General features: G+C 50.3%; 1 protein-coding gene across 9 annotated transcripts in view; it reads left to right on the forward strand.

The window, feature by feature from the left end:
- NLRC5 (NLR family CARD domain containing 5) overlaps positions 1-21,980 on the forward strand; it is an 85,112-nt gene that overhangs the window by 21,709 nt on the left and 41,423 nt on the right. For all 9 annotated transcript variants that reach the window (XR_011498940.1, XR_011498941.1, XR_011498942.1 and 6 more), the window contains 12 exons: positions 3,915-4,032; positions 6,763-7,069; positions 7,862-7,921; positions 11,723-11,791; positions 12,991-14,665; positions 15,767-15,850; positions 15,996-16,079; positions 17,446-17,529; positions 17,644-17,733; positions 18,846-18,905; positions 20,303-20,368; positions 20,868-20,951. Coding sequence is in view for 6 of the 9 variants with exons in the window: in XM_014827280.3 (XP_014682766.3) it covers positions 6,775-7,069; positions 7,862-7,921; positions 11,723-11,791; positions 12,991-14,665; positions 15,767-15,850; positions 15,996-16,079; positions 17,446-17,529; positions 17,644-17,733; positions 18,846-18,905; positions 20,303-20,368; positions 20,868-20,951 (2,651 nt within the window). In the remaining 3 variants the exon portion in view is untranslated. The remainder of the gene's footprint in view (positions 1-3,914; positions 4,033-6,762; positions 7,070-7,861; positions 7,922-11,722; positions 11,792-12,990; positions 14,666-15,766; positions 15,851-15,995; positions 16,080-17,445; positions 17,530-17,643; positions 17,734-18,845; positions 18,906-20,302; positions 20,369-20,867; positions 20,952-21,980) is intronic.

Below are 21,980 nucleotides of genomic sequence, written 5' to 3' on the forward strand. Positions count from 1 at the left end.
GGCCAAAAGGCACTGGCATTTTGCAAATATTCATTGCATCATCTGTTCAGCTTTTGCAACCACTTTTCCAGTGAAAATGTAGTTTTGGACCTATAACACACAAAAAATGTTAAACTAAAATATTTCCTCCATAAGTATGAATAACTTTTCACTTTGGATCTTCAGCCTCCGTCTGTCATACTTAATACAAATATTTATCCTCCTTTATTACCTTCCTATTTCTGTTTAAGTTTTATTATTTTCCATGACGTAGGGAACTTCCATTTCTGTGAGCCATCACAGATCATTTCTTGTGCTTACTCTCTCATCACGTATTTCTCTTTCTACACGTTGCAGAAATGTCTAGTCTAGTTTTTACTGCAAATGTTTTTATGGGTTTTTTTCACATGAAAATGCACCTGTTAAAAAAGTTCGAATGGTACAAAGTGGCCCAAAAGAGTACAGCGTAAGGGCTCTCCTTTGCCTGCGTGCCCCAGGTCCCCTCCCCAGACACAATCCTGTCACCAGTCTCTTGTGTAGCCTTAGAGCGGGTCTCGAGGTATGCAAACACACACACGCGTGCACACACATTTGAAACACACACGTGCCCAAGCTCGTTAAATCTGGATTTACTGAATAGGATACTTCAGCAGGAGTCTTTATCACTTGGCATAATGTTTTTGTGGTTCATCCATGTGTAACATGTATCACTACTTTGTTACTTTTTATTGCCAAATAATACTCCACTGTATAGATGTATCATATTTTGTTTATCCATCCATGAGTTTTTTGACATTTGGGTTGTTTTCACCCTTTGGCTATTATGGATAATGGACCCTTGTGGATGAGTTTTCAGTGTGGGTATATGGTTTCATTTCTCTTGAGTATAGACCTGGGAGTGGAATTGCTGGATTTTATGGTCCCTCTCTGTTTAACGTTTTAAGGAACTGCCAAACGGTTTTCCAAAGTGGCTGTACCATTTTACGTCCCCGCCAGCAGTGTGTAAGGGTTCCCATTTCTCCACATCCTCATCAACACTAGTATTGTCTTCTCTTTCATTGTAGCCGTTCTATGTGGGTGTGAAATGGTATCTGGTTGTGGTTTAAATCTGTCCATACAGAACATTTTAATTTAATTACTTAGTTAAAAAATAATTCTTGCAGCCGGCCCGGTGGTGTAGTGGTTAAGTTCACGTGCTCTGCTTCGGCTGCCCAGGGTTCACAGTTCAGGTGCCAGGTGCGGACCTAGCACTGCTCCTCAAGCCACGCTGTGGTGGCATCCCACATAAAATGGAGGAAGATGGTCACAGATGTTAGCTCAGCCACAATCTTCTTCAAGCAAAAAGAGGAAGATCGGCAACAGATGTTAGCTCAGGGCCAATCTTCCTTACACAAAAGTAATAATAATAATAATTCTTGAGCCAGCCCTGATGGCCTAGTGGTTAAAGTTTGGCATACGCCACTTCGGCAGCCCAGGTTTGGTTCCCGGTGTCTATCAATAGCCCTGCTGTGGCAACAGCTCAGTAGGAGAACTGGAAGGACTTACAACTGGAATCTACAACTGTGTGCTGGGGCTTTGGGGAGGAAAAAAAAAGAGAGAGGAAGATTGGCAACAGATGGTAGCTCAAGACAAATGTCTCCTAGCAAAAATAAAAATTCTATAAGTTTAAAATACTTGGATTACTGTGTGTTTTAATACTATGTATTATATATAATAATATATACACTACTATATATTTAATACTACTTTTTCTCTTAAGACCATTGAATATTGAATGGTGAGTTTTAAGTGAGTGTGAAGCTAATTTGAACTCTATTCCATTCCTTGGATCAAATTTTCTATTTTTTTTTTTTTAAGATTTTATTTTTCTCCTTTTTCTCCCCAAAGCCCCCCGGTACATAGTTGTATATTTCGTTGTGGGTCCTTCTAGTTGTGGCATGTGGGACACCGCCTCAGCATGGTCTGACGAGCAGCGCCATGTCCGCGCCCAGGATTCAAACCAACGAAACACTGGGCCGCCTGCAGCGGAGCGCGCAAACTTAACCACTCTGCCACGGGGCCAGCCCCCAAATTTTCTATTTTTAATCCAGCTTTAATGACAGTCACTTTATAATATGCTTTGTTATGTTGGGAAGTCTCTCCGTTATTGCCTGCCTCTTCCAGCACATAGGCTTTGATCTAATTGTCTTCATTTTTTTTCTTGTTATCTAATTCTAACTTACAATGTTTATTATGAAATACCTAAAGCGTGCAAACACTTGTCGTTTCTGCCCTTTTTTGTCTAAATGATGTATAATTTTATCAAGTTCTCTGCTACAATTTAAGTGCCTTCAATCTACATATTAACCGGAAGGGTTTTTTCCTGTCCTTTCCGTGGTCACCAGCAGGTCTGTCGGAGTCCATTTGGGCTGCTATAACCAGGTGACATAGACTGGGTGGCCCACTCAACATGCATTTCCTTCTCACAGTTCTGGGCGCTGGGAAGTCCAAGATCAAGGTGCCAGCAGACATGGCGCCTGGTGAGGGCTCCTCCTGACTTGCAGACGGCCGCCTTCCCCACATGGCGGTGAGCAGACAGAGGAAGCAAGATCTTTCCTGCCTCTTCTTAAAAGACACTAACCTCACTGCGAGCCATCCCCCTGACCTAATGACCTCCCAAAGGCCCCCCCTCCAAATACCATCCCACTGGGGATTTGAGCTTCAACATTCGAATGTGGGGGCACGCAAACATTCAGTCCATAGCAACGCTTCATCTCGGTTCGTTCCTGCCTCTCTTCATTTCTTCTGTGAGAATTGACAGTTTTGTTTCAAAAGATATTATTAGTACCCCAGTACCTCTTCAACAGGATCTATTTTTTCTTTTCCTTTTTTTAATTAAAAAATTTTTTAGTTGAGATATAATTGACATATAGCATTGTATTAGTTTCCAGTGTCTTTTTTCTTTTCCTATTTCGAACTACAGCACTCGCCTCTGTTCTGTTAGAATGTGCCTATTTGTGCGGATTTATCTAAGGTCCTGGAACTTTGTAGGTACAGTCCTTACACTTCGTAGATACACCGTCAGTGCACACACTGATCTTTTGCCTTTCTGTCTTTCTTCCATGTGGCTTTTAGCCGTGTTTTTTCTTGTCCGTTTCACATTGTTAGCCAAGCTGTCAAAAGTTGCATTACATAGGCATTGGTGCTAGGGCATCATTTTATTGAGTTCTTGGCAAGGCAGCAATCAAAGCCTCTGGGTTTTCTCATTAAGAAGAATATTTACTCTCAATTGTTTAAAAAACTCTTCCTAGTGTAATAAGAAAGAAGATGGGAGGCCAGCCTGTGGTGCAGTGGTTAAGTTTGGCACGCTCCACTTTGGTGGCCTGGGTTCATGTGTTTGGATCCCGGGTGTGGACCTATACCACTCGTCAGCCATGCTGCGGTGGTGACCCGCATATAAAGTGGAGGAAGACTGGCACAGATGTTAGCTCAGGGCTAATCTTCCTCAGCAAAAAAAAAAAAGAAGAAGAAGAAGAAAGAAGATGACAAATCCTAACCCTTTTGGAGTTTTATTGGGAAAAGAAGTTGGCATCTGCCATGAGGACTATTCCATTTTCATCAAAATAAATTAGCTGTCATGAATCTGCTGGATTTGAATGGCACACTCTGATGCCACAAGTCACTGTAAGGTGAATGTCCGAGTTGGAGAAGGAAGAGGGGCATCCTCTGGGCCCGATGTGGCAGGAGGTGACACTAGGGAGGACTGGGCTGTGCAAAGTCTAGAGGCAAAAGGAGCTGTGGTCTGGGAAGGATCTGCGCACGAAGGCAAGGGGACTGTTCCTGCACCAAGTGTCCTCCGAGGGGTCTCTGGAGGAGGGTTCGGGCTGTGCCTTTTTTACAGCATTCCTCTTGGAATTTGGGATGGTGGGGAGAGCGCCTGTCTCCTTTCTCCTTAGGGGCCTCCCCACTGGAAACAACCTGCAAATCCAGCTCAGGCCTTGGGGCTTGGCCGAGGCACCCATGAGACCCTCTCCGCAGACGCACTAGAACACCTATGATGAACCAGGAGGCCAAGTAGGTGACCTTTCCCCTTTCCTCCTCTCTCCCCTCCCGTCCACTCCTCCACCCTCCTCCTGCTCCCTACCACGACCTGCCCCCACCCGGACTGACCTCACTGGGCTGCCCCCAAAACGGCAAGCTACCCTTGGCCACCATTCAGCAAATCAACCAGGGCCCGAGACAGCATCTGATCTACCCGTTTCATAGATGGTGTGACCAGGGCCCAGAGAGGGAAGAGACTTGCTCAAGGTCATACTATGGGTGTTTCAGCTAGGATAGGCTAGTTTGTATTGCAGTAACAAACAACCTTCAAAGTCCTCGGGTTACAGCAACGAAAGCCCGTTTCCTGCTCCGACTTCTCATCTATTGTGAATTGACTGGGGCCTCTGTTCCACATTATCCTCTTTCCCGGACCCAGGCTAAGGGAGCAGCCAAGATCTGGAATACTGCCATGGTCGAGGAACAGAGAGAGCGTGCTGAACCGCACACGGGCTCTGAAAACTTCCGCACAGATGGGACACGTGTCATTGTTTAGCACATTTCATTGGCCACAGCAAGTTTCATGGCCATGTCCGATTTCAAGGGGCGGGGAAGTTCGGTCCTACCAAGGGCCTGGAAGGAGCAGAAGGACGTATCTATCTGTGAGCAGCCCAGATGCTCAGCCAAAGAGTTATTGCAGAGCTGGGGCGAGAGCGCTCGACTCCTCACTCTGGGGCCGAGGATCTCGCTACTGTAATCCTCCGTCTCCGAGGCTGTTTGCTACAGAAGCCTCAGTGATCAGGTTGATGTAATGTGCTCTTTCTCCCAGGGGTGCTTACCCTTAAAGAGCTTGATGTCTTACTCCAAGAGGGTAGAGCACTAATGGTGGGAGCAAAGGCATTGTGTCAGACCGGCTGGAGGAGAAAGCTGAGGATAAGAACTTCCCCAGAAATCACGCCATCCAGGCACTTCTCACCTCCACCTGGCATCTTGCTGCCCTAGATCATTTCCTTATGGGCGGCATGGACGTTGCACCCTATAACTCGGTAAAGAAGCTGTGTCCTGGGGCATGGCCACATCCACTTACCAAGATCACACAAAATCCAGGAACTTAGCCTTGTTTGGTGCCATCTAGGCTCCCAAGGCCTTGGAAATTTACGTTAGTAAATTCCTGCCTCCAAGGAGGCAAGAAATCTCAGTTCTGAGCCTGGCTCTGCCACGGACTTGCAGTCTGACCTTGGGTGCATCCTTCACCCTTCCCCGGCCTTAGTCTTTCCACCTGTGCAGTGGGGATGTGATCCCTGCCTCCCCCATGGGTGTGCGCACGCTTCATGAATTCTAAAGCTCTGCCTGAGCACGGAGCTATTGCTTTTAGTCCGGTTGCAGAGGTGTGACCAGAGGGGAGGGGGACACATGCGCAGTAGGCGTCTGCTGGGGGTCAAGGGAGGAGCTGGCATCTGAACCCCGCACACAGAGTCCTGTGCCCCGGCTCTGGGAGTTGGTAAGGCTGGCTCCTGGGTGGCCCTGCCATCCTTTTCAGAGTTGGAGGCAGGGTCTCTGGAGTTGTGAGGATTACGTGAGGCACACAAAGCACTTAGAACAGTGCCCAACATATAGAAAGTGCTTTCTAAGTGTTTGCTGCCATTCTTAAGGAAATAGTGCCAGAAAGTACATTTGGAAATGTTATCGCATTTTCCACTGCAGGGTGGACCAACAATTAGTTAACTGATCCCCAGTTGTTGGATATCTAGGTTGCTTCCAATTTTTGTCTATTGTAAATAATCTTGCAGTGAACAGCTTTGTAATTAAAAAGCTGTACATCCATGATTGTTTCCTAAGGCTAGAGTGCTAGAAATGGAATTGCTGAATCAGAGACTGCATTTTTTTAGGCTTTTGCTATGTAAGTGTCCCTTGCCCAACCAGCAGGTTGTTTGAGAGTTCCAGTTTAGAAGGGAGGAATTTGCTTAGAAAGAGAGAGATGGTTTGTATTAGCTAGGATTAGATTCCACTGCGAGTAGCAGAAAGCACTAAACAACATGCTTTAAACAGAATAGAAATGTATTTCCCTGCCATGGAGTAGAAGTTCAAAGTCAGAGAGTCCGAGGCAGATGGACAGCCTTACCCTCCACCTTCCTCAGCACTGGCTTCCACCTCATGATCCAATATGGCTGCCCAAGGTTCAGTCATCACGTAGGCATTCCAGCCAACAAGAAGAAGCAAAGAAAGCTATACAGTACTTCTACCTACTTCCCATTGGCCAAAACAATTACATGTCTACCTCTAACTGCAAGGGAGGCTGGGAAATATAGTCTATTCCAGATGACTAGGGAATATTCAGGGGTGCTAGTACTAGGGGACAACGGGGGAACGAATTTTGGGGCACTAGTTGTCTCTGCTGTGAGCTTAGCTCAGATAGAGAACAGCAAAATGGATCCAGGGAAACAAAGAACAAAACATCCTCAGGGGACCATCCACAGGGAATGAACCAGACCGTTCCAGAGCCAGGACACAGGCGCAGGTAAGGGAGGGGGAGCAGAAGAAGCAGGCTGACCTCCGGGGAAGAAGTATTGAGACTCCCCCGAGAGGCCACTTGTCTGCCTGTTTTCTGCCCCTCAAATGTGGGGAGTAGTTCTTGACAGCCCCCCTAGGCTTCCCCCCAGCTGACTTGTCCCCCTGCTCACCTGTCCTCCAGCTCACCTGCCTCCCAGCTCACCTGGCCCCCAGCTCACGTGCCGCTCAACTCACCTGTCTACCCTGTCCCTGCAGGGCCAACTCCTCATGGACCCCGATAGCCTCCAGCTGGGCACCAAGAGCCTGTGGAGCTGGCTCGTGAGGCTGCTCAGCCAAGACCCAGAATGGATGAACGCCAAGGTGAAGTTCTTCCTCCCCAACATGGACCTGGGCTCCAGGAGCGAGGCCCTGGACCCCTCGCAGAGGATCATCCAACAGCTCAGGGAACTGTACGCCCAGGGCCCGGCCTCCTGGCAGACGTTCATCCACTGCGTGTGCATGGAGCTGGAGGTGCCCCTGGAGCTGGAGGTGCCGCTGCTGAGCACGTGGGGCCACGGAGACGGTAAGGGCAGGCGTGAGAGGTGCCAAGCAGCCAGCAAGCCCCCTGTCACACGGAGCCTGGGAGGCCCAGGGAAGGCTGGGACCCACCTGAGCGACACAGAGACAATGTGGCCAAGCCAGGAACAAAATTCCAGGCTTCTGAGCACTTCCCTAAGGCCAGCAAATCAGCTGGGGACCTGGAGGACCCTTCCTTCTACCTTGCCCCACCCCAGTTGCCCAGAGAGGCAAGATGCAAGGACAGAAAGAATCAGGTGACTCCTTTTGGCCAAGAAATTCCAAATAGCCCACAATGCCCAGGAGGTTTCTTTTCACAATGTGATCAGAAGCTGTCACAGGGGGAGCCCTCTGACCTCTCCTGAGGGGCGGGCGGGTTGAACTCTGTTCCGTTCGGTGCGCGTTTCTTGGACATCTTCTATTTACACAGCACCGTGGGGCAACACAGAACATTGAGGGGCAATGATGTTCCTGGGGAGGAAGCGAGAACTCACTGAAGATCTCTACCACAAGGCAGAGTGCAGCAAAGGCAGGAAGTTCACAGTGTGAGTGTATGCATGAACACATGTGCATGCACACACATGCCTATTACATGCACAAACCTGCATATAGACACACATTTCTGCCCACAGCTGCCTTCAAGGCTCACCACCAGTTGTGCTCTCCAAAGGTCACAGAGTATAAACTTGCTGGGGACCCATCCTGAGGGATGGGCCCTGAGTCAGACACCTGGCCAGAGCCGGTCCCAGGGCATCCCACCACAGCCCCATAGTATATTGTATCCTCCCCTCTCTTCCAGGGTTCCCCAGTCCGCTGGAAGCTGGTGAGGACTGCGGACCAGAATCTCAGCTCCAGCACGGTGAGGCCCCGGGCGGGCACAGGAGGGGCCCCACCTCCAACCCAGAGAAGGCTCATGGTGGCGCATCACAGCTGTTTGCCATAAACCATCCTCCTCGTCCCCCGCCCCATTTGCACATGTCCCCTGCTCTCCCCATGGCTCGCAGTGTCATCTCCTCCCCTGCTGTGCCCCTCAAGGCTTTGGTCTGTCCCCACACCTGTTCCCAGGGGTCTAACCTGGAGAGTCTGAAGTTGTCAGCCCTTGGCCACTGCCAGAATCCCCTGTCTGGTTTCCCTCAATGAAGCCTGTTCTCATGTCCCTGTGCCCAAGCCTCAGGGCCTCGTGTTCCAGCCCCACAGACCCAGACCTCTGGCCTGAGCCTCCCCCACAGACTGCTCTCCACACCCAGCGAGCCGCTGACTCATCTTCCGACGGGCTGGGAGGGGTCGCAGATCAAATGGCGGCCCCCTCACCAATGGTGAACCTGCTCAGAATCTTTCTTTTTCTTTCCTCTTTTATGGTGGTAAAATACATATAATGTAAAATTTGCCATCTCAAACATTTTTAAGTGTAGTGTTCAGTAGTATCAAATACACTCACATTGTTATGCAGCCATCATACCATCCACCTCCATAACTCTTTCTATCTTGTAAAACCGAAACTCTACCATTGAACAATAGCTCCCCTTCTGCCTGCCCCAGCCCCAGGTAACCACCGTTCTACTCTCTGTATCCATATTTTGAGTACTGTAAGTACTTTAGGTAAGTGGAACTGTTTTGCAACTGGCTTATTTCACTTGGCATAATGTCCTCAAGGTTCATCCATATTGTAGCATATGTCAGAATTTCCTTTCTTTTTAAAGCTGAATAATATTCGTGGTGTGTATGTACCGCGTTTTGCTCATCCATTCATCCATCGATGGACACTTAGGGTGCTTCCATGTTTTAGCTGTTGTGAATGATGCTGCTGTAAAGATGGGTAAACCAATATCTCTTCAAGAACCTGCTTTCAATTCCTTTGAGTATATACCCAGAATCCAGGGTCACTTGGTAGTTCAATTTTTAATTTTTTGAGGCGCCTCTATACTGTTTTCTACAGCAGCCGTACCATTTTACATTCCGACCAACAGTGCACAGGGTTCCAATTTCTCCACATCCTCACCCACACTTGTTTTCTGTGTTTTGGGTATAGACATCCTGATGGGTGTGAGGTGGTATCTCACTGTGGTTTTGATTTGCACTTCCCTAATGATTAGTGATGTTGAGCATCTTTTCATGTGTGTGTTGGCCATTTGTGTGTCTTCTTTGGAGAAAGGTCTCTTCAAGTCCTTTGCCCATCTTTGAATCAGCTTGTTTGTTTCTTTGTTGTTGAGTTTTAGAAGTCTCTCTATATTCTGGATATTAATCCTTTATCAGATATGTATTTTGTAAATATTTTCTCCCATTCCCCCATGTGGTTTACCTTTTTACTCTGTGGATAGTGTCTTTGATGCACAAAATGTTTTACCTTTCGTGAAGTCCAATTTGTCTATTTATTCTTTTGTTGTCTGTGCCTTTGGTGTCATCTCCAAGAAATCACTGCCAAATCCCATGTCATGAGCTTTCATCCTATGTTTGCTTCTAAGAGTCTTATTGTTTTAGGTCTTACATTTAGGTCCTTGATCCATTTTGAATTAATTTTTGTGTGTGGTGTTAGGTAAGGTCCAGCTTCATCCTTCTGCACGTGGCTCTCTAGGTCTTCCCAAACACTCATTGAATACTGTCCTTTCCCTACTGAATGGTCTTGACACCCTCCTCAAAAATCATTTGACTGTATATGAGGGTTTATTTCTGGGCTGTCTGTTCTCTTCCGTTGGTCTCTATGTCTCTCTTTATGCCAGTACCACACTGTTTTGATTACCGTAGGTTTGTTATAAGTTTTGAAATCAAGAAGTGTGAGTTCTGCAGCTTTGTTCTTTTTCAAGAGTGTTTTAGCAGGGCGAGGGAGGAGGGCAAAAGGCGTGATGAGGCACATGTGTGTGGTGATGGATGGTAATTAGTCTTTGGGTGGTGAACATGATGTAATCTACACAGAAATCGAAATATAACGATGTACATCTGAAATCTATATAATGTTATAAACCAACATTCCCGCAATAAAAAGAAAAAGAGTGTTTTGGCTATTTGGGGTTCCTTGAGATTCTATATGAATTTTAGGATGGGTTTTTCTATTTCTGCAAAAAATGTCATTGGGATTTTGATAGGGATTGAATTGAAATTGTAGATTGCTTTGGGTAATATAATATTGACATCTTAATAATATTAAATCTTCTCATCCGTAAACATGGGATGTGTTTCCATTTATTTATATCTTCTTCAATTTCTTTCAGCAATGTTTTGTAGTTTCCAGGGTACAAGTCTTTCACTTCTTTGGTTCATTCCTGCGTATTTTATTCTTTCTAATGCTATTGTAAATGGAATTGTTTTTGTATTCCTTTTCAGATTGTTCTTTGTTAGTGTATGGAAATGCAAATGATTTTTGTGTGTGACTTTCTACCCTGCTACTTTGCAGAATTCATTTATTAGTTCTAAAATGTTTTTTGTAGAGTTTTTAGGTTTTCTACATATGAGATCCTATTATCTGCAAAAAGAAATCATTTTACTTCTTCCTTTCCAATTTGGATGCCTTTCATTTCTTTTTCTTGCCTAATTGCTTTGGCTAGCACTTCCAGTACTATGTTGAATAGAAGTGGTGAAAACAGCCTTCCTTGCCTTGTTCCTCATCTTAGGGGAAAGGCTTTCAGTCTTTCACCATTGAGTATGATGTTTGCTGTGGGTTCAGAACCTTTATTTCTGTAGAAATGTGAACTTTTTGCTTATAGCTGTGCATGGCACTAACACCAACATGCTTTAACAGGAAACATCCACCCCACAATCCCAGCTCCTCAACAATCAAAACTGTTTGTCCTGGTCCCTGCTCCCTTCCGACCCTTATCACTAGGCTGGCATAATTCTCACATGGCTGTCACCAGGCCTGATTCAGTCCCTCATTAATAGACGACGTGTTAAATTATTGAAGTACTCTCAAACTGGTTCTAGTCCCTCTTTGGGACCCCTGGGTCTCCCTGCAATCCAGCAACTAAACAGTTGACACTTGGCAGGGCAAGGGGCCTGCTCAGGGGCTGTTCTGATTGCTCACTGTCCTAGCTGTAGGAGCATCCTGCTTTTCTTCTTAAACTTCTCCCCTAAGTCCTCTTTTCTTTCTCCCTCCCCTCCTTTCTCTCTCCCCTTCCTTCTTGTTTTCCTTCTTCCTTTCCCAACATCTTCAGAAAGGCATTAGAATGACTCTTGAAAATCCAGGCAACCATTGAAGAACTCACGAAGCCATTTGAGGCAGTGAGGCAATGTGGGAGATGGGAAATCAGAGTGATGAAGCGCACAGGCACACGGGGTGGGGCACAGCCCTGGCCAAGCCTGTTGGAAACTCTTCTTTTCCAACTAGTGGTGGCCTCCACAGAGCTGGGTCCTTCCCAAGCCATTTAGTGCTTGGGACTAAGTGTTTCTGATGCTGCTGGCTGTGTGCCCTTCACCCTGCGTGCTGGACTGGGAGATCCCCCAGCCCAGAGCCTCTGGCCCTCTCACCAGGGCCCAGGACCCCCTCTGCAAACAGAAGCTGGTACTGATGCAGCCTTTGTCCACTGCCTGCCTTCCTTCAGCCTCTGGGTGTGGATATGCTTGTCTGCCTGCAGCTCGTTTGTGGAATGAAGCTCCCCAAAGATGCTGGGTACCCCCTCAGCCCAGGCCTACAAACCTCATCACTTACTCTTTCCTTCATTCTTTCCAGGTATCAAGCGGCCTCATCAGAGCTGTGGGTCCTCGCCCCGCCCGAAGCAGTCCAGGAAGCAGCAGCTAGGTGAGTACCAAGGTGAGGCGGGACCCAAACAGAGGGATTGGATTGCCTTGGCGCCGGGACACAGATCCTGGACTCTGTTCCCTGCTGACAAGCCTCCAGGGGCCCAGTGACTCTTGTCTTGCAAGCTTCCAGGAGAGAAGGATTGGAGGTCCTGTGTGGGCAGAAGAGGGGCTGAGTCTAGCAAGGAATAGCCTCCCCCAAAGGCCGCAGGAGGGCCTCTCCAGAGATGGCTCAGCTGAAGAGCTTGAAGCATCCCAGAACACTGCGGCTTCATCATCCAGACTCTTCCTGGGACACCCCCATGTCCTCAGGGTTGAGGGATCCCCAGGGAGGTGACCTGCATGCCTTCAGGCCTGGGTCCTCATTGGCCAGTTTAGGGGTGAGCAGGATACCAGGGGGAATCACCCAAGACAGAAGCCCTTTGGGGCCCATGGAGACATGGGAGCTGCTGAGGACCAGCCGGGCCAGGGGGAGTGGAGGACACAGAACTTCTCTCACTCTCCAGCAGTTGTTCAGAAAAGCCCTTGTTCTCAACCATCTCTCCCACCAGCTGGGAAACCCAAGCCCCGTGGGCATAGCCAGAGGATCCACCCATGGTCAGACGATTCACATCTCTATAACATAGGCCACTACCCCAGTACCCGCAGTGTAGGCTCCCAGTGGCCCCAGTCCTTCCCCTGGGCCACTCAGCATCTCCCAATGACCCAGCAATTAAGAAGCCCATGCCTGGGCCTGTAGGGGCCCAGCTCCTGCAGTTCTGATGGGTTAGTACCTGGGCCTGCAGGTTGTTGCTCACCCCTGGGCATTGCAGGACTGAAACATTGGGGAGGGGCACAGGTCACTCAGACATCACAGCAAGAGGTTGTTCCACTGAGACGTTGCAAAGGAGGTGCCTCCTTCCCCTCCCCCATCAGACTGAAAACTTGACACCAGTTCAGTTGTTGCGAAACAAATCAAGCCATGATCCACACATCCCCATTCATAATCCTCTGTTTAAATGGCTGCCAGAGCCTGTGCTGCTGTAGAACCAACTCTTTCGAGGAATTTGGGTGACACGAGAGGCCCTGTGTGCTCTTGCCATCACTGCGTCCTGTACATACACAGCTGAGGCTACTGGCTCCCAACAGCCGACTCTGAGGGGAGGGGATGTGGGTGCGGGGAGGCCTTCTGCCCTCACGCCGTCTCCCTGCCCCCTGCAGAGTTGGCCAAGAGGTACCTGAAGCTGCTGAGGAGTTCTGCCCAGCAGCGCTACGGCGGCAGGATCCTGGGGCCGGGGCAGCCGCTTGCCTTCCCCCAGGCCTACGTCCCCCCAGTCCTGCAGTGGAGCCGAGCCACGGCGCCCTTCAGCACTCAGGAGGGGGCCCTTATGGGGGACCCCAAGGCAGAAGATGGCACCGACGTGAGCATCCTGGACCTCCTCAACACCAGGGCTGACAAGGGTCCCAGGGTGAGGGTGCTCCTGGGGAAGGCAGGCATGGGCAAGACCACACTGGCCCACTGGCTCTGCCAGAAGTGGGCCGACGGCCAGCTGGACCGCTTCCAGGCGCTGTTCCTTTTTGAATTCCGCCAGCTCAACCTGATCACAAGTGTCCTGACACTGCCTCAGCTCCTTTTTGATCTGTACCTGAGCCCCGAGGAGGGCCCTGACGCCGTCTTTGAGTACCTGGAGGACAATGCTAATGGGGTCCTGCTGATCTTTGATGGGCTGGACGAGGCCCTCCAGCCCTGTTCCAGCGGAGAGACTGTAGATCCTGAGGCCCTAGGTCCAGCCCTCACCCTCTTCTCTGACCTCTGCCGTGGGACCCTCCTGCCCGGCTGCTGGGTAATGGCCACCTCACGTCCAGGGAAGCTGCCCGCCTGTGTGCCCACGGAGGCGGCCACGGTCCACATGTGGGGTTTTGACAGGCCACGGGTGGAGGAGTTCGTGGGCCGCTTCTTCAGCGACCTGCCGTCGCAGGAGGCCGCCCTGGCAGAGTTACGGGCAAACAGACGTCTCCGGAGCTTGTGTGCGGTGCCTGCACTGTGCCGTGTCACCTGCGTCTGCCTCCACCATCTGCTCCCAGGCAGCTCCCCAGGCCAGTCTGCCGCCCTCCTCCCCACCATGACTCAGACCTATGTGCAGATGATGCTCGCCCTCAGGCCCCATGGGTACCTGCCTGCCAATTCCCTGATGGGTCTCTGTGAGGTGGCCCTGAGTGGCCTGGAGACCGGGAAGGTTATCTTCTCTGCCAGAGACATCCCTCCAGCCACGTTGGCCTTTGGGGCTGCCCACGGCCTGCTGATCTCCTTCTGCATCTGCATCAGCCCTGGGCGCCAGGAGACAGGCTATGCTTTCCCCTACCTCAGCCTGCAGGAGTTTTTTGCTGCCCTGCACCTGATGGCCAGCCCCGAGGTGGACCAAGATGCACTCGCCCGCCATGTCACCCTGAATTCTCGCTGGGTGCTGCGGACCAAAGCTCGACTGGGCCTCTCAGACCACCTTCCCGCCTTCCTGTCGGGCCTGGCATCCTGTGCCTGCCGCCACTTCCTCAGCCAGCTGGCACAGCGAGACGAGGTGTGGGTGAGTGCCAAGCAGGCTGCGGTCGCGCAAGCATTGAGGAAGTTGGCCACCCGCAGGCTCACGGGGCCGAAGGTGGTAGAGCTGTGTCACTGTGTGAGCGAGACACAGGAGTCTGAGCTGGCCGGCCTGGTGGCCCAGAGTCTCCCCTATCAACTGCAGTTCCACAACTTCCCACTGACCCACGCCGACCTGGCTGCTGTGACCAACATCCTGGGGCACAGGGATGCTCCTGTCCACTTGAATTTTGAGGGCTGCCCCCTGGAGCCCTCCTGCCCTGAGGCTCTGGCAAGCTGTGGGCAGGTAGAGAGTCTCAGGTGAGAGCAAGGGCAGGGGAGGACTAGGGAGGACCTGGGAGGGAACTGGGCTTTTGGGAGAGTGGAGGCCAACCAGTCTAGCAGCCTCTTGCTGAGGGAAATGGGGTCAGCGTCTTGAGTATCAGAACAGACAGGCCCTCATTGCCCCTTAGCCTGTGACACAGTGAGGAAGCTTCATGCCTCGCCAGGATCTCTGAGGTCCAGTTGGATCTCCTCTTGTTGCAGTTTCTGGACGCTCTTTCTCTCTCTCTCGGTCATGGGCCAGAGCCTCTGATCCAGGCTGTGCTGCTAGAGACTGTCTGACTTTGGACAGGTCATTAAACTTCTCAGCCTGAGTTTCTTCATCCCTAAAATGAATCAATAATCATACCTACTTCATGGGGTTGTTGTGAGAATGAACCGAGATAATGCATAAAAAACACTTCTTAGTATAGTTCCTGGCACACAGTAAAGGTTTGATGTGTGTAATAGCTAGAGAAAAGGCTAGGCTGTAGTGACAAAGCCTCCCCCCCCCGCCCCAGTGCAGTGGATTAAATAATGTAGCGCTTTTTTTCACTCTCATGGAAGACTTAGAGGTGGATGGTGCAGGTCAGTGGGATGACTCAGTTCCATGTGGTCGGGCAGGGACCCAGGTCCCTTCCATTGTTGCTCCATCATCTCCTTGGGCATCTTGATCTGCATGATCAAAGCTGCGTCGTGGGTACATCTGTGCTCTGGCTTGGAGGAACGGAAAGAGAGAGCATGGGTTAGATGCACCCAATGTTAAAGCTCAGGCTTGGAAATAGGGCACATCCCTTCCACTCATTCCTGTGGTGAGAACATTCCAGTGATGAGAACATGGTCATGTGGCTGCACTGAGCTGCAAGGTAGGCTGGGAAATGCTGTCTCTGGCTGGGAAACCATACTCCCGGCTATAGCTATGTAAGTGGAGAATGGGTTTTGGTGGACAATTAGCAGCCTCTGGCATAATATGTATTTGTTACTACTACAACAATTACTACTCCTACTATTAACATTACTGTATTAAGTTCCATCTGTTGGAGGAGGGGGTGGGTGATGACCAGCATTGATCCTCTGCCACCTTGCCTCTTCCTGTGGCAGCTTTAAGAGCAGGAAGTGTGGGGATGCCTTTGCAGAAGCCCTCTCCAGGAGCCTGCCAACAATGGGGAGCCTGAAGAAGCTGGGGTGAGCCAGGGCTTGGGACCGAGAGGGACCCTCAGCCTGGGATGCCTGGAACTCTCCTCCCTCCCCTCAACCCTACGCGGGGCAGATTCCTGGCCCGCCCCCTTTCCCACTGGCATCCTTCTTCACCGTCTTTGCTTACTTGTAGGTTAGCGGGAAGTAAGATCACTGCCCGAGGCATCAGCCACGTGGTGCAGGCTTTGTCCCTCTGTCCACAGCTGGAAGAGGTCAGGTGAGTGATCTCCAGGAGGGTACCCTGGCCAGGGGCAAGAGTCACTGCCCAGGTCCCAGGGTCCCCCTGTCAACAAGTTTGATTCCATCAGGGTCTGGCCAGACTGAGACCCAGAGAGGGGAGGCATCAGTCCAAGAACTGGGTGGGCTGGATCCAAACACAAGGCTCTCAGAGACCCCAGAGCAGTGCTTCTCTCATCTCACATTTTGGGGCCTCTTGAAAGAGCTTGACTTTTGAGGTTCCCTCCACTCTTTCTGTGACCCCAAGAGAAGGGCTGGCAGTGTGTAGGCAGTTGTCAGGCACTGTGGGTACACATATATGCATGAAGCACACATTCCTCCACATTTGTGCACATGTGTATACACACACTTGCCAGTTCACTTAAGTATATGCCCCACATGCATGCACATTCATAGGTGTGCACATGTGCAGCACACACATGCATGCACACTTAGATCCACATACACATCTAAGCACATAGGCACAAACATACTCCTGCCCTGTGTCTGTGATGAGTGTCCTGAGAAAGTGGCAGCCTCCTCAGCAGCTCACTGGCAGAACTGCTGCTAGTTCATATGGCCCCTTTATGAAACTTAGAAAAGGCACCACTTCGTCCAGGCAGATGCAGCACAGCGCACGGGTGCGCCGCTTGCTGAGTGGAGCATTAGCGGGACCACAGCTCTCCTCTCTCCTCCTCCACTTGGTGTCTTTTTGCGTGATCACTCTGGGTGATGGGAAAAAATATTAAGTTCACTCTTGCTAATCAGGAAAGAAAAGTAAATGTCAACCAGTTCAATATTTCCAAACCTTTGGCCTGACCCAAGTGGTCATGCACAAAGGCACCCTCATGCTCTTTAGTTCTTCTGTCCCTGCAGCTAGGAACCCAGGCAGTGCTGGGCTGTGGACCCCATTTGACAGGTGGGGAACGTGGGGTCAGAAAGGAATGTGCTTGGCCTAGGGCTCTGGATGAGTCAGGGCCAGAGCTGAGGCTAGAAGCAGCATCTCCTGCATCCTGTTCTAGACTCTGCTCATCACTTGGGAGCCTCAGGCACATCCCAGACATAGCCTTGAGAGCAGGGTGCAGGGTCTGCTCATCTCACCTCATGAGACCTTCACAGGCCATCCTCTGGATCCCATGGGCCACCAGGCAGAAACTCCCCCATAGGGACTGAATAGGGACAGAACTGAGTCCAATAAAGGGCTTTTCCTCCTAGGTGCACCTGCTAGATACCATGGAGCAGGTCACCAACTTGTTCCCGGCCCCTGTCTTGTGTTTCCCACATAAGGGTGGCCTGTTACCTGCCAACTGGGGCTTCCAAGTGCCCCATCCCCAGGGCTAAGGGACCGGGCTTCGATCTCCCTGCAGCTTTCAGGACAACCAGCTTAAGGACCAGGAGGTGCTGAGCATCGTGAAGATACTCCCTCACCTGCCGCACCTCCGGAAGCTTGAGTAAGCAGTCTTTCTGCCACCCCTGCCCAAGCCATCCTCCTCCCTTTGAGAGTACAGGTCTGGGGCCCTTGGGATAGGGGACTCACTCCTGACACCTTTGCCACCACTATGCAGCCTGAGCCGCAACCATGTCTCCGACTGGACCCTACTCCGCTTGACAGAGGTGGCAGTCACGTGCCCTACCGTCAGGATGCTACAGGTCACGTAAGTAGAAAGGGTGGGAGCCTAGTCTTCAGGGTCTTGAGAAAGGGGGAAGGGAGGGTGGAGGATGGGAAAAGGAGGCCACTAGTCTGTAAGACCCACGTGTGCATGCCTGGGTCTGTTTTACTCACATTGGTGTCTCCAGAGCCTAGTTCAGGCCTGGCACCTGGTACTCAATAAATAGTGAATGAATAGAAAGATGGATGGATTCGGGGGTCGGCCCCATGACCAAGCGGTTAAGTTCACGTGCTCCACTTCAGTGGCCCAGGGTTTATGCAGTTCGGATCCTGGGCGTGGACATGGCACCGCTTATCAAGCCATGCTGAGTCGGTGTCCCACATGCCACAACTAGAAGGACCCACAACTAAAAATATATAGCTATGTACCAGGGGGCTTTGGAGAGAAAAAGGAAAAATAAAACCTTAAAAAAAAAGAAAGAAAGAAAGAAAGATGAGTGGATGGGTTGGTGGATAGATGAGGGAATGAATCAACAAATCCAAGAAGGACAGGCAGAGCCGGAGTCCTTAGCCGCGTGTTGCTCTCCATGGTGCTGAACCAGCATTGCTTGTTTGGATCCCTGGGTAGGTTAAGCGCAGTGCCTCTTAATCCTAAAATGCTATGACTCTTATAAAAACTCTCAGCATTCCTAATTTTTATTATCTTCCTTGTAAAAATTGTTTTCTTGACTTTTTTTCTGCTTTTTCTTCCCAAATCCCCCCAGTACATAGTTGTATATTTTTTAGTTGTGGGTCCTTCTAGTTGTGGCATGTGGGATGCTGCCTCAGCGTGGCCTGACAAGCAGGGCCATGTCTGTGCTCAGGATCCGAACCAGCGAAACCCTGGGCCACTGAAGCGGAGCATGCGAACTTAGCCACTCCGCCATGGGGTTGGCCCCTTTTCCTGACTTTTTAAAACACTGAGGATTCATCAAGCAATGACATAATCACAATTCTGGACATATCTGATTTGGAGCACTTTTGCCCATCCTGTTTTTTCTCTGTCAATTACAAAATCAGCTTTCTCTGGATTTTGGGGGCAGCAAGGGATGCACAGGTAGGAGGTGATGTGCTGGTTTCCAGTCCATGGGTTTCATGGCTTGGTGTCTGACCCTGCAGGAAGGCGGACCTCATCTTCCTTCTCTCCCCACCTGCAGAGACAGCTGCAGAGCTACCAGGGTAAGAAACTGAGGGGGTGGAGGTGAAGCTGGGCTCAGCCTGAGAAGTGATCTGGCCTCGGGAAGTTGTGGGGAAAGGTGGCCAAGAGACCTTAGAAAGAGCTAGAATGTGGGGATTCTTCTTGCTACTGCTGCCCTGAGAGATGACTTACTTCTCAGAGTTGGCAAAGGACTTTAGCTTCTTCTAGCATCTCTGGACCACATCTGGCTCCCATGGTGAGGGAACATCCCCAGAAGTTTGAGAGTGAGTCAGACCCTTAGGGAGGCCATGAAGATACTGTAAGATTGGCATTAGTACGCAAGGAAAGCTCTTATAACTAAGAAAAGGGGAAGGCAATTATGGTACCTACATCTTAGAGTTGTTCTGAGAATTAAGTGAATTAATACATTTGAAGTGCTTAGAACACTGCTGGCATCCAGTTGGCACTCAAATGATGGCTGTTCAAGCTGTGTGTGGATTCCAGCTTGGCCAGTCCCAGATGGACACAGTCCTTTCCCTGCTCTGAGCCTCAGTTTCTTCACCTGCACCAGGATCTAGTAAGACCAACGTCTTTTTCCCTTCCGACTGTCTAGAGCTGCAGTGCCCAACATGGTAGCCACTAGCCACATGTGGCTATTTAAATTTATATTAATTAAAATTAAGTAAAATGAACATTTTAGCTCATCAGTCACATTAGCCACATTTCAAGTGCTCAATGTCCATGGGTGGCTAGCGGTTCCCATAGTGGATGGCACAGATAGAAAACATTTCTGTCACTGCAGAAAGTCCTGTTGGACAGCACTGATCTAGAAGTTTGTGGAAACCCGGCTCATAATGTCCCAGCTCCCTGCAGCCCCCAGCCCTCCCCTGGCCCTGTGGAAGACAGCCTGGAGGTGCCATGGCTTCCCGTGGACTGGGCCCACATACAGTCCATGCTCCTGGCCTTCGGAACCATACATCTACATCTGGATCTACGTACATCTACAAAGGGAGACCATCACATCTTAGACGATAACAGCTCCTTTTTACTAAGCTTCAATCTTGTGCCTATGCTGGGCACTTGGCCATACATCATCTCATTCAATCCTTCAATCACTCTAGGTGTTAGATATTGTCATCCCATTTTAGAGAAGAGAAAATGGCAGCTCAGATGGGTGAAGCGACTTGCCCAAGGCTGCATATGCCCAGCTGTATATGGCAGAGCCAGAATTTGAATAAAGGTTCCATTTGACCTCAAACATTTTGCTCCTGCTGCTTTGCTGAATAGCACCTTCAGCACCTCCAAGCAACCATCTTTGTTACACATTCACTGTGGGTCCTGCTACAGGGTCTTCAGCCCCTAGAAGGCAAGGGAAGAGGCTTGGTCCATTAGACCTTGGACCCTGAGCCCAGGCCAATGTTGGATTTGTTCTTACCAGAGCCCCAGACCTACAGGAAAGTGCCAGCTCAAGGAAAGAGGCTCAGAGCAGAAGCCTGACACTCAGGTACCTCAGTGGGATCCATTACCTTAAGGGGAGGGATGTGATATGGGGGGAGGGTCCCTTCCCAGGGAAGGCATAGCACGGTTGGGGAGGATAAAGGGAAAAGCAGACATGGAGCAAGGAAAGCACATGAGTAACCCATCCTGGCCCAAACAAGGAGCATCTGTCATAACGACAACAATAATAGCTACAATTTAATGGACCTTTGCTGTATGCTGGGCACTGTGGTCTATTATAATCCATTACCTCATTGTAATTCTTTTGAAAGCCCTGCAGAATACACATTGTTATTCCCATTTGACAGAGGAGCAAATTGAGTCTCAGGTGGGTTAAGTGCCATCCCCAAGATCGCTCAGCTACTGAGAAGTGGGGCTAGGATTGGATTCCTGGTGTGTCGGCCTCCTGGCTCCCCAGCTCCCACACCTGGTGGTGGCATTCGGAGCTCGAGGAGGCATGGTGTAGCTTCTTGCCCTGAACCCCTCTGTCTCCACCCCCACCCCAGGCTACAGGAGTGTCAGCTTGGGGTCCATGAGGTGGAGATGCTCTTAGCCCAGCTCCGGAAAGGCCCCCACCTGGACGAAGTGGAGTGAGTATTGTGGAAAGCGCTGGGGCAGGAGACAGGAGAGGAGGGCAGTATAGCAAGGACATGCTGCCTCATTAAGAATTTGGGGGAATTAGATCATTGTAACAGCCACCACTGTTTAACACTTGCCCTGTGCCAGGTGCCTTTACATACATCTTATCATGTATAAATTAAGCCACAGAAAGGCAAGTTTGCTCAATGTCACACAGCTAGGAAGAGTCCAGGCCAGGGTTCAAGCTCAGACAGTCTGACTCCCAGCCTCAGCCTCATAATCACTCTCCTTGAGATCTGCAAAGCAGAAATCCCACCACAGCCAGGTCTGTCTTCCAAACCACAGCCCTCGGGGTCCCCTCACCCTCTGTCTTCCTCCCAGAATAGAGTGAGAAGACCTATTTTGGGGCTGGAGAAATTCCCATGATGCCCAGCTCCTGGGCGGGGTCTTTGAGAGGAGGGCTTGGGGATTGGTGGAGGTCCTGCCATGTCACCAGGAGGGGACCCCTGCCAGGACCATTCCAGGAAATCAAATGGGTACGAAGGTGGAGTGATGGAGTGCCATAATGTGTTGTAAGATGAATGACCCACCCCAGGGTGAGATGGATGGGGTGAGGCCTGCGTTGGTGACCAAAACTTGAGCCTTGACCTTGTGCCATTGGGAGAACCAAGACAGGATTAGAAGGTGGTTTTACCAAACTCGTGCTTCCACCTACTTGCCACCACTGAGCCTGCCCCTCCCCCAGTGCTCTCACCTGAAGTAAGGCCCTGTCACCCACCTGGTTACGTAGCCCAGACACTTCTCAGCTCCCTCGACCTCCCCCAATAGCCAGTCCATCCTGAGTCAACTAGCCTGCTACATCACTCTCAAAACCATCCTCTTTTCTCCATCCTCTTTTCATTTCAACTCCCTAGTCCAGACCATTTACATCTCTCACTTGAATGATCCCATCTGCCTCCTCACTGGGTCCCCTGCTTCCACCCTGGCCACCTCCACCTGGCAGAGAGTGAAATGCATTTCACTGCTGCCTGCCTCCTTCA

Source organism: Equus asinus, chromosome 28 (assembly GCF_041296235.1).
Source record: "Equus asinus isolate D_3611 breed Donkey chromosome 28, EquAss-T2T_v2, whole genome shotgun sequence".
NCBI lineage: Eukaryota > Metazoa > Chordata > Mammalia > Perissodactyla > Equidae > Equus > Equus asinus.